Genomic DNA, 12,861 nt, shown 5'->3' with positions numbered 1-12,861 from the left:
GTCCCAGCATGTTTCCTCTCCCCAGAGCCCGGGCATGCTGGAGAAGGCCCAGAACTCAGATGCTGTGGACATGCCTGCCTGTCCTGCATTGCTGTCCAAAATATACGATTTATTTGATATGGGACTCAATAAAATGGCCACAAGAATTACTACAGATATCAGATCAGATCTACAAGCCCTGGGCACCCGAATTGACGTTTTGGAATCTAAATTGGACACGGTTGCCCTGCTAATCACAATACCACCTGTATTCAGGACTTACATGGCCAGCTTGAAGAGGCCCTGTCTAAAATTGACGACCTTGAAAATAGGTCACACAGATACAACTTTTGCGTCAGGGGGTTCACTGAGTCAGTGACTGATTTGGATGCTGCTATAGGCTCCCTAATTAAAGAATTGCTTCCTGATCTTGAAGATCATCGTTTAGAGCTGGACCGTGTTCATAGAGCACTTGCTGCGATTCGCTCAGACGGTGCCCCTAGAGATGTTGTGGTAAAGCCTAATTTCTACCATGTCAAAGAAGCTGTCATGCGCAAGGCTAGAGAGCGCTCTGAACTGTCCTTGCTGGGACACTCTATTTAACTTTTTGCTGACATTTTGCCTTCTACTATCCAGAAACGCTGCTCTCTGAAACTACAAGTGCTCACCGCTAAAAGCGTTAAATATCACTGGGCCTTCCCATTTCGATTGTTGTTCTCCTACAAGAATAAGTTTAATTCCTTTGCTACATTTACTGATGAGGAACGTCTCTTACTGCAATTGGGCATGATTTCCACGGAGTCCCTGGCCTTTACTTCAGCCTCTCCTGATCGTCCCACCAGTGCTTCCTCAAGACTACTCTCTCCGCTATGGTGTCGAGTCGGAAACCGCAAGTTTTCATCAACTCTCAATGCTGGATGAGGCTTTCATGTCGTTTAAATGCTCTTTCTCATACTTTCATATAACCTGGTTATATGATATTGAGTGCCAATTGTTTTGACAGTTTTTATATACTGTACATGCCATTTTGGTAGTTTTGGTTCTTATTCCACTGAAAGTAACCTTATTCTCTATAGTTCAATTTTATACCGAATACAGGGTCATTATTGGTTAATGTTCATGCTTTATGATTATTGATATCTGCTGCCTTACGAAAATGTATCTTTGATTATCTATACTATGGGGTGGGGCTTGGCCGTTGCAGGTGGCCGTGCACCCTGGATTAGTTTAGGTCTGGGGCTGTTTTCCCTTTGCCTACACCAATCCCTGTGTCACCTTTGTGCTCACACTTCTGGAGTATTTTGGAGTGGGGGTGACTACCTCACCCATGTTGCACTGTATGTTTTTTTGCTTTTGTGTTTCCCCCTGTCTTTTCCCCGTTCTCCTCCTTCTCTCTTTTTTCTTTTTCCTTCCTTCCTTCCTAAGATCTGGGACTTTGTACTTTCCATATTTTGGCATCCCCTGTTAATAGACTGGACACCTTCACCCCTATGGCAAGGCTATACGGCACCTCAGCTTTGGTATGTACTCTCAAGAAGGATCCCTAATTGCATGACTCCATGATGGCGACCGGTACACCCTTCTTATTAGCGACTCATAAGACCTGGGGCCTTAATTCTCCAGTCAAGAGACGCACAGCCTTTAATTATTATCATTCTCAACATGTGGATGTTGTGTTTCTACAAGAGACACATTTTCCTATCTCATATCAGCCTAAGTTCTTGCACAAACAATATCCATAGTTTTATCTGGCCAATGCGGTAGATAAGACTAAAGGGGTAGCGATTTGCTTTTCTAAGGCTGTGTCGTTTCATCTTGAGCTGGAGATTGGGGACCCTGAAGGTCGCTATTTACTGTTGAAAGGCTACATTGAGGACCACCTGTTTACATTTATTTTCTACTATGCTCCCAAAAATGCTCATTGATTTTTTTCTGAAGATATGGGTAAACAACTTGATTTAACAGCCTTTGAATGTGGGATGATTGTTGGCGCTATTCCCCGGCCCACTTGAGTTATGGGAGGATTGACCATCTCTTTGTCTCCCTTCGGTTGTGCCCTTGGTCGCTTCCTCTAAAATTAGAGAAATATCCTGGTCAGATCACTCTATGCTTATCCTGTCGATGTCACATATGAGGGACCCAGATAGGTAATTTTGTTGGAGACTGAACGAATCACTTTTGAGTGATCCGGCCTCTCCATGCTCCATGTTGGAATCTCAACTCACTTCTTATTTCCAACTCAATGTCACCATCTACTGTATCCCCCCTAACGATCTGGGCAGCGCACAAAGCGACTATCAGGGGTTGGCTCATAGCCTGTGCCTCAAAATCTAAGAAACAGGCCCTGAAGCACATAAGCGAATTGGATGCTAGTCTTCAAAAACTATCCTGTGACCATAAACGCACTCCAACACTTGCTCTACAGGCAGCCTGGAAACTACCCGCTTAGAATTTAACATTTAAAAGTTCAAAGAGTTTTACCCCATGTGTGGCGCTCGTCAGAGGCGGGGCGAGTTGCGCTACTTGGTGGGTACCCCGTATGTGACTGAAATTTGGGAGGATTTCTGTGTGGAAAGTTTGAAGGCGGGGGGAGGGGGGGTTTTGTTTACCCCCTTGTGGACCAATAGAAGCGTCTTTATCTTTTTTGGCCGGTATATAGATGGTATTATCATCATCTGGGACGGCCCAACCGACACTATTCAGGAATTCGTGCCATACTGCAACACTAACCCCTCCGGTCTAAGTTTCACCCATGTCACAGACCAGTACAGTCTAATCTTTTTAGACCTGGAACTCACACACTCAGATGGCAAAATTATCACCAGAACACATTTTAAACCCACGGCGGGCAACTCTTACCTTCACTTTAAAAGCTGCCACCATCCCCTTTGGAAACAAAACATCCCTAAACGACAATTTTGGAGAGTGAACAAGAACTGCACCAAGAAAGAGGACTATGTCAAACAAAGCTGCATCCTAAAAGACAAATTTCTAGAAAAAGGCTACCCGAAACACCTCATCACCAGGGCCCGCGACCAGTTCACCACAACGATTCAAAAACCACCATCTAAAAAACGGGTCAACCCACACCCCAAAAAAGTAGCTCGCTTCATCACCCCTTTCAATAATAAATACAAGGCCATCGAAGCCATCCTTCGAAAAAACTGGCATCTGTTACTGTGCGACCCCCAACTAGGTCCACTACTCCCACCTAAACCATCCGTCATCTTCAAAAAAGCCTGCAGCATCAAGAACATAGTGGCCCCTAGCAAAGTTTCCTTCCCTTTACCAAAACTCAGACAGACACTTCTGTTTAACAACATAACAGGGGTACACAAATGTAAAAAACGTCTGTGCCTCACATGCCAATTCATCACCCACGGCCAGTCCCACTTCCAGGACAGGTTGGGCAACAAATTCCCAATCACCCAGTTCATCACCTGTGCCCATGACCACGTCATCTATTGCCTACAATGCCCCTGCAATCTATTCTATATAGGCCGTACTATCCGCCCCCTCCGCAAACGAATCGGGGAACATAGGAGGTTCATCGAGGATGGCTGTACTGGACACAGCATTCCCCGCCATTTTCTCCTAAAACACCAAAAGAACCCAGTCCACCTGAAAGTTTTTGCGATAGAACAGATACCGGATAAACTACCACCAGCTGAAAGATTCCACCGCCTCTGGGATAGGAAGTGATGTAATGCTTGCAGGCCTACATCTTGGGGGATAGATGTGTAAAGAGAACATACATCTAGAGAGACCCAGTGGTATGTGGCTTCCCAAGAGTAGTGATGTAATGTCTCAATGAGGTGGCTGGAGTCTCTGAGGTAGGAAGGTAGTGTGATAACAATCGGTTGTAGAAAGTGGTCCACGTAACAGGAAAGGCCACTGGTGAGGCTCTCGATACTGGAGATTATGGGGCGGCCCGGCGGTGTGCTGCAGTTTTTGTGGATCTTTGGCAGGTGGTAAAAGAAGGGGGTGTTGGGTTGTGGGGGGCAAAGGAACGATTTTTCTTTTTTGGTGATGATTTTACCTTCGAAGGCTTTATCAGTGAGGGTTTTGAGGGAGGAGAGGAATTGGGAAGAAGGGTCTGAGTCTAATTTCTGGTAGGTGTTGGTTTAAGACAGAAGCCGTAGTGCCTCTTTGATATAGTCGTCGCGATTTTGGATTACTATGCCTCCACCCTTGTCTGCTTGTCGGATTACAATTTGTTTATTGTTGGTCAGTTCTTTGAGTGCTTTTTGTTCTGCTTTGGAGAGGTTGGTTTTTTTCGTGGTATTTCTCTGATGCTCTTTGTTCGGTTTGTTCGCATCGCACTGCTCTGTGATGCGTCGCATAACTTCACAAAGTCCGTGTAAGTGACCTGGTAGAATGTCTCTAAGTATGGCCCTTTGGATTTGCGGGGGTAAAAGCTGGAGGGGGGGCGGAGTTGGGTGTGCATGAAAGTGGGGCTGGAAAGGTTGTCGAGTAATTGTTCGTATGGGAACGCTGGGTCTGCTAGTTCCTCCAGTATAGCTAGTATCTCGGTGTCTGGTTCCGTGTCTGGGGATGTGGGGGCTGGGTTGGTGGATGGCGGTTCGACTACAGTGTCTGTCGGTGTGTTGCTATTGTAATGTCTTTTGAGGGTGAGGTTTCGGATGAATTTGTGCAGGTCTTTGAAGAGGGTGCTCCACTCCACCACACGGCCCTCGTAAAATCGAATTATCGACCTACCATATGGCGCTTCCGTTCTCCAATTTTTGTTTCCTATTAGCACACCTGTTGGACACCACGGAAGCTGCACACCTACAGAGCAATATAAGACGCTTCTATTGGTCCACAAGGGGGTAAACAAAACCCCCCTCCCCCGCCTTCAAAGTCACATACGGGGTACCCACCAAGTACCGCAACTCACCCCGCCTCTGACGAGCGCCACACATGGGGTAAAACTCTTTGAACTTTTAAATGTCCTCACGCCTACCCAGTAGGCGACACCAGTGGTAACTTTACTCCCCTGGCAGCACTCAAGGCCTACACTGCCCACCCCAGATTTATAAATAATATAAAAACACAATAAATACTACCCCCATGAAAACCAAAACTGCCACCCAGAAACCCACTAGGGCACCACCAAACATTCCCTCCCTCTTCTCCATCCACCCCCAACCTGACACCAAGAGACTGCTCTAAGAAAATTATTCCTCCAATTGCAAAACCTGTCCTTTGACAAAAACACACAATGGTGGGACATAAAATTCCTCCAAAAATACTTAGAATTAAAAATCACGCCAAGAGGGTTACGGATCACCAAAGAGTGTGACTTCCTTGAGGATGATCTAAAGAAAAAATGGCAATGGGTAGCAGAGTTCGGCACCACCAAATGGATGAAGGTGCTCATAGAACAAAGGGAAAGGAAACTACACAAATTAACATCAGAAATAGATAAATTAAAGACCAGTTTATTCAACACTTTCGGCACCACACGCCTTTTTTTCCAGCTGGTCCTCTACCCTAACTAAAAACCAAACCATAAACCGGAAAAACATCTTCACAGCCAAATCCAAAAAACTACATAGAGACTTAACGGACTATACTGAGAACAAAGTATTCTCATGGAAAACCACCACACACACCAAATCCCCAAAAAAACCACCACCACTTATGTCTCTCCTCTCCTACCCATCCAAACACATAACCAGTTTGGTTTGGGATGATTCTAAAACCAAGTATGTTTTGCCCACACCGCCTCCTTACCCAGCCAGCACCAACCACAGTCCCACACCCAACCCAGCCCCGACCACCAACTCGCTATCACCCACCCACGCCACCCTACCCCCGCCAGCGACTCCCACTCAAGTCGCTCCCCCAAACTCTCTAAATCCCAACCTTAACCCCGCCTCGATGTCAAACAAGCCCGGCCTTGTTTCCCCGCACACCCAACAACCACCTTCTCTCCCACTACAAAAGGGACCCACCCCTGTCCCCAACCCCACCTCAGACCCTGGCTTACCCCACTCCTCGACTGCCTCCCTGTCCCCATCCTCCCTACAGCAGCATTTTTTAGAATTAGGCCCCCCGCGCCCACCAAAAAGAAAAAAACGAGAAGAGGGAGAAGAGGAGGAATACGATCCGTCCGTTGCAAAAAGGGAACGTCAGACCCCAAACATGCAACCATAAAGATCTTCAATCTTTCAAACCACATTCTATCCACCCACGAAGAATCCTTACTCAAGAAAGGTCTTAACTTTGCACTTGACATCAAACCCAACTCTTTCACCCTCTTCAAAGACCTGCACAAATTCATCCGCAACCTCACCCTCAAAAGACATTACAATAGCATCCCACCGACAGACACTGTAGTCGAACTGCCATCCACCAACCCAGCCCCCACATCCCCAGACACGGAACCAGACACCAAGATACTAGCCATACTGGAGGAACTAGCAGACCCAGCGTTCCTATACGAACAATTACTCGACAACCTTTCCAGCCCCACTTTCATGCACACCCAACTCCGCCCCCCCCTCCAGCTTTTACCCCCGCAAATCCAAAGGGCCATACTTAGAGACATTCTACCAGGTCACTTACACGGACTTTGTGAAGTTATGCGACGCATCACAGAGCAGTGCGATGCGAACAAACCGAACAAAGAGCATCAGAGAAATACCATGAAAAGAACCAACCTCTCCAAAGCAGAACAAAAAGCACTCAAAGAACTGACCAACAATAAACAAATTGTAATCCGACAAGCAGACAAGGGTGGAGGCATAGTAATCCAAAATCGCGACGACTATATCAAAGAGGCACTACGGCTTCTGTCTGACACCAACACCTAAACTTTATTTAATACGGCCCTAGGTACCATTTTGACAGTATCTGGGCACACCACCCTAATCAACATGGCCGCAGTACGTCGGCTAATCATGCCCACCTCGTCAGTCATATCTTTGACTCGGGAATCTCCTTTATCAGATGCCCGTTTTTGAACCCTGAACACGCCCACCTGTGCTCAACCCAACCTCTCAGCTTCGGCTTAGCCTGTCCGAACCCATTCCCGGCCCTTAGCCCCTCCCACTCACTCACAACCAATCAGCTCCTCCCATACGCCGGGGCTCCTCCCCACCCCAACACTTAAATACTCCGATTCCCGCCAACGCCATCTCCACCGGCTTCGACACATCAGGCTTGAAAAAGAAGGGATCGCCTTCGAAACGCGTCGCCAGCACGAACCCAGTACCCATCGAGTGTTCCGAACACTCCATCTCTTCACCATATCCGTTTGTCTTGGGGCTCCGCCCCCGCCATTGCTCCACATCTCATCACCGGCATCGGAAGCCGACAGCTTGTGGACACAGACACGCCGGACCATCAGGAGGCCCCAGTGTGCATCCACCTCCGCCTCCCCTCCGGACCCACCCTCACCCCCCTTCGAGTAGGCAGGTGACAACGCCAGGGGACGCCGGAGCACCTCGGCAGCTGCACTACCCACTCTCCAGCACCGCGTCTCTCCCCAACGTCGGAGCCTGCAGAGATCCAACAAGACAGTCACACCAGCACCCATTCGGAGGATCATCCCACAGCCCTGCACCCAGGCATTACAGGAGCCCATCACCGTCGTTGAGAGCCAGCCTTCACGTTCCTAGTGGTAAGTTACAGAATTTCCTCCTTTTCTTACTCACCCACCTTATCTCACCTTGCCGTATTTTGTGTTTACATTTGTCCCATGTGGTTGGACCTCCACACCACCCATCCCAAGAGGGACCATCTCCCCCACTGCTCCACTCCACCACACGGCCCTCGTAAAAGCGAATTATCGACCTACCATAGGTGAGTACATCACCTACCCCCCTCATCCAACTTCGCCATATTTATTGCGCCAGGTAGTGGCGCTTCCGTTCTCCAATTTTTGTTTCCTATTAGAATTTAACATGCTTCTGACTACACGCACTGAAAAGAGCTTGCGTTGGAGTGATAATAAATTTTACTCACATAGGGACAAAATTGGCACCTTGCTTGCGCACAAACTCCCCGACTCCTCGAACACACTCTGCCCCTAGAATACGTTGTCAATCTGGTATATATTCCCTGAATCCCAAAAATGTACTTCAAGAGTTTCATGACTTTCTTTCCTCTCTATATAAAAGTCCACTCGTGACCCCCTCCTCGATGCTAGCATCCTTTTTTCAAGGAATCCCCCTCCCCTCTCTGTCCCCGAAAAATTGTCAACTCATGGATGAGCCAATTTCGCCGGCTGAAATTAGACAGGCCATAAAACAGGCTAAGGGCTCTTCGGCTCCGGGCCCAAATAGTTTCTCTGCACTGTATTATAAAACAATTTGCTCTAAAACCTCTAGAGTCATTCTTTAATGCTCTACATGCTGGAGTGCCTTTTGGACCCGGACCTGAATCGAGCATTTATTAGTGTTATACCTAAGCCGAATAAAGACCCAGGCGAAATCTCAAATTATACGCCCATATCATTAATAAACAATGACCTTAAACTTTTGACAAAAATTTTAGCTAACCGACTAAACACTTTTTGGCTTCGTATATACACGTGGACCAAGTGGGATTTACATTCTGACGTCAAGGCCCAGACCAGATTAGGAGGGCAATTGACATTATTTCTCTTCTACAATCTAATTGGGATGGTGGGTCCCAGCAGGAGGGAATGTTGTTATCTGTTGACTTGCAAAAGGCATTCGACTCGGTTTCCTGGCCCTATATGTTTACTCTGCTGAAGCATTGGGGTTTTGGCCCCTCTTTTCTTAGACTACTGCTCACTCTATACTCTAACCGATCGGCACAGATTCGTATCCAAGGCTATCTCTCTGAACCTTTTGGTATTTTTACAGGCACCCGACAAGGGTGCCCCTTGTCGCCATTGCTTTTTGCAATAGCGATAGAACCCCTTGCCATTCCCATTTGCACCAATGTCGATATCAAGGGGGTTAACTGTGGGGGAGTTGAGCATAAATGCGCACTTTTCGCAGATGACCTGTTGCTCTTTGTTATATCTCCCCTTATATCTGTCCCCAATGTTCTAAGACTCTTAGAGGCATTGACCCTGAGTCCAGAGACAACGGCAAACTCATCTAAGTCAACGGCTCTCATTATCAACCTGCCCTTCGACCTTTGGACTCGCCTTACTCGTTTGCAATATTTAGGGATGAAACTCACTCCGTCCTTTTCGCCCTTATACAAATGTAAATATTTTCTGCTTTATAAACAAGGGCAGACGTACACAGGTGGTCCTCTTGTACTTTGTCGGGGATTGGCCATATACATGTGCTTAAGATGACCCTATTAGTGAAAATATTGTATTACTTTAGAGCTTTGCCGATAGCTATCCTTAGGGCTGATCTCCTGTCTTTCCAGTCGTTCCCTATGCGCTTTATTTGGGGTCAGAAATGCCAAAGACTCTCAAAATAATCATGCACTCTCCTAAAGAGGCTGGTGGTCCCCAATTTAATGCTCTATTATAGGGCGGCCAGACTGGCTCAGTTGTCCTCCGTATACTTCCCAGACTATCAGCCGGATCGCTTGCCCCCGGAGGCGGCCTCGGTGTCTGACTCACCGGTAGACATACTCATGTGGACGACTCCTAGACGTCGTGTCGAGGGGCGAGGACCCGGTGGTCCTCGCCCCGACTCTGTCTTCCTCTTTGGCCTTCTGGGATCGTCTTCGAGGGCTTTATGACCTAGCCTCAATACACACTCCTCTGGCGCCGATACTCTGCAACCCTGCTTTCCCACGGGGAGCTCAATCACGTGCATTTCAGTGGTGGACTGATAAAGGTCTTTATCGCATTGGCTGCTTTTTTTACAGTCCATCGACCTCTTACGTTGACCTATACTGCCTGAACACTTTAAATATGCCCTCCACTGAGGTGTTTCGTTATAGACAGCTTCATCATTTTTTGAACTCTTTGAGTCTACCTCCCGTGGACTCTCCTTTTGCCACTCTATATGAACAGTGGTGTATGCAATCGAATACGCCACGTGGAGGGATATCTCTCCTTTATGCACTTTTTTCAAATTCCTCCTCAAAATTGTCATATATGCTATCCTGGGAAAGAGCAATGCAGACAGAGCTGCCCTTGGAGTTATGGCATACCTGTTGCTCCAGGTTGTCTAAAGTAGTGCTTCTTAAAGTGTGGGTGGCGACCCCATATGGGGTCCCGCAAGTGAACAGGGGGGTCGCGATCCGAGTACCCGGCCAGGACCGCCATCAGGGGGTATGGCCTGTACTTGTGTGAGGGGGACCAGGCGGCAGAGGAGGTCTGGGCACCAAGCTAGATTGTTTTATTTCAGTTTACTGTATAATTTGCAGTGTAGTGTAGTTTTTAATGTTGCGGCCCCCCCCTGTGCACTTGGTACCTTCCTGAGCAAACGTGCTCAGGAAGTTTTTTTTTTACATTGATTGAACTTTCTTTAATTCAGCAGCAGTGGAGCACAGCTGCTGGACGTAAAGGTAAGGAGTGTCTAAAGGACTGCTTAACGTATCCCTGATAGAAGCTAATTCTAAAGTCTTCTCATGCTGGTATATGGTGCCCTCCAGACTGTCGGCTATTTACCCTGGTCAGTCACCTTTATGCTTCAGGGGATGCGGGCTTACTGGAACAATGTTGCATTCTTGGTGGGAATGCCCACGCCTTCCGCCCATACTGGAATAGAGAAGTGAATGTCACCGGCGCCAGCATCCGTGACTTTTCATGAACACAACCCAAATACACTCAAGAGGCAGCTCCCAATGGTCAGGTAAACAGGCAAATCTATAAAACCCAAAACAAAGGAGCGCCTCCATAGTGTAAATCTGTTTTAATATAAAAAAATAAAACAGCTTGGACTGTACTTACAAACGACTTTTGAATTCAGGCATGTAAAATTGGATGGGTGAACGAAATCACAAAGTAGCGATTCAAATAAGTTAGAGCTGCACTAGAGCCTTCTAACGGCAAGTCTGCCACGGGTTGACGCGTTTCAGAGGCCACATCCCTTTCGTCAGAACCTATGAATGACTCCTCACTATCCTACTCTTAAGTCTTCAAAGGCGACCAATCACGATCGTCCATTGAATCAGGTCACATGGGACTATTACACCAATCCCACAGAGTCAGGCCATCACTGTAGGCTCGTCTAGCCTCACCAGCTGAAACAATCAATGAACAGCTGGGGGACACTCCACTTAACCCTCTCAACAGACCAAATAGCCTGCGGGACGCAACCATGGAGGGGGATAACGGCATGCCTCATTAATCAACCACTGCCGGAAAACCAGGACAGCTAAGCAGAGCGGCCCCGGTGGACATAGATTTTGACGTACCACCGTGCCGCACCCGCACTGCCACATATGTAATTTATGTATACATTAAGGTGTTTCATTTTCTAAGGCAAAAAAATAAACTGTAAAATGTTTGCAGACTTTGCTCACGCCCTGAGTCTCAGTGATGTAAAAGATATATATGCTAAATTTCAAGAAGATTGGATAATATTTAGAGGTTGCACACTTTGATCTGTTTTGTAAAAGTAGGCAAAAAATACGATTTTTCAATGTTAATTACTTTTATTGGAAAAACTAGAAATCACAAACTTAAAATACTATTAAAACTATACACTAAGATTAATAGGTAATACGATAGGCAAAACATGTGTTATATTAATCAACTTTGAACGATGCAATCCCTTGTTTTGTTCGCTTGGTGACGACTTTTCTGTGATGCTCGACTACCCTCAACAAGAATTGTTTTTGTTGTTCATCCCTGACCAATTTGTTATACTTTTTTATCAGAGCAATTCCTCTTTCTGCGGTATCATTGACAACCTTAAGAGCGTTCACATGGCTTCTTAGAGAATCACTGCAGTATTTGTGGATCCCAAACAATTCAAAGAACGTCTTTGTTTTATTAGTAACTAAATGGCTCAGGTCTTTTCCTTCAAAAACCATGTTTTTACCCTCTAATCGTTTCACTTCCTTTTTCTTTGCAGGTTTGGTGTCTATATTTTTAGTCATATTTTTCTTAACAGCCTGAGTAATACGTTCGTCCAAAAAAGCCAATCCTACGTTTGTTTCTGACAGATACCAAAGGTGTCTCTTAGCAACTGTGAGAGCACATTTTTTGACATCTGCATCTGGGTAAGTGCTCAGAAGCTGTAGCATATCCAAATCATTCTTTGGAGCCCATCGACTTACAATTGCCTCATGCCAAAAGCGAACATATATGAGGCTGACAAAATGTGCAACCCGTTTCATTCCTTCCAATTGTCGTTGAGGAATATTCAACTGTTTAGTGAAGAGGACAATTTTAAGTGCAGAAGTGCAAAAGATGAAAGAAATACATGAGAAGACTATTAGTGTAAAGCACTTCAATGTTAGAAATTTCACTAGTTTGTGATAAAAGTGATCAATGTGTGCAACCCCTAAATATTATCCAATCTTCTTGAAATTTGGCATATATATCTTTTACATCACTGAGACTCGGGGCGTAAGCAAAGTCATATGAAAATCACATATTTGGAAAAATGAAACACCTTAGTATACATTGTATTCATATGTTTCCACCATTCTCTCATTTGGTCATAGCAATTGTCTGCAGAGGTACTCTTGTGGATTTATTGACGTCCCTCATCTCCAACCTGTCAGCCTTGGGCAAGTGCGGTCAGATGCGTCCCATCTGTCCTGATTCAATGGACGATCGTGATTTGAATCGCTACTTTGTGATTTTGTTCACCCATCCAATTTTACATGCCTGAATTAAAAAGTCGTTTTGTAAGTACAGTCCAAGCTGTTTTATTTTTCATATTAAAACAGATTTACACTATGGAGGCGCTCCTTTGTTTTGTGTTTTATACATACTGGAATAGACTTTATGCTTTGATTTAGAAGGTACTCCGGATC

At 46.0% G+C, this 12,861-nt stretch overlaps 1 protein-coding gene across 1 annotated transcript in view; it reads left to right on the top strand.

The window, feature by feature from the left end:
• Nucleotides 1–12,861, top strand: part of TCF7 (transcription factor 7 (T-cell specific, HMG-box)) — a 164,231-nt gene that overhangs the window by 47,084 nt on the left and 104,286 nt on the right. Inside the window, exon 6 of the mRNA XM_018562830.1 lies at nucleotides 1,918–1,923. Within this exon, the coding sequence (XP_018418332.1) occupies nucleotides 1,918–1,923 (6 nt within the window). The remainder of the gene's footprint in view (nucleotides 1–1,917; nucleotides 1,924–12,861) is intronic.

This window comes from Nanorana parkeri, unplaced genomic scaffold, assembly GCF_000935625.1.
Source record: "Nanorana parkeri isolate BGI_ZX_2015 unplaced genomic scaffold, ASM93562v1 scaffold605, whole genome shotgun sequence".
In the NCBI taxonomy this organism is placed as follows: domain Eukaryota; kingdom Metazoa; phylum Chordata; class Amphibia; order Anura; family Dicroglossidae; genus Nanorana; species Nanorana parkeri.
The sequence above is the reverse complement of the archived record's forward strand: the minus strand, read 5'-3'. Positions and strand labels throughout refer to the sequence as shown.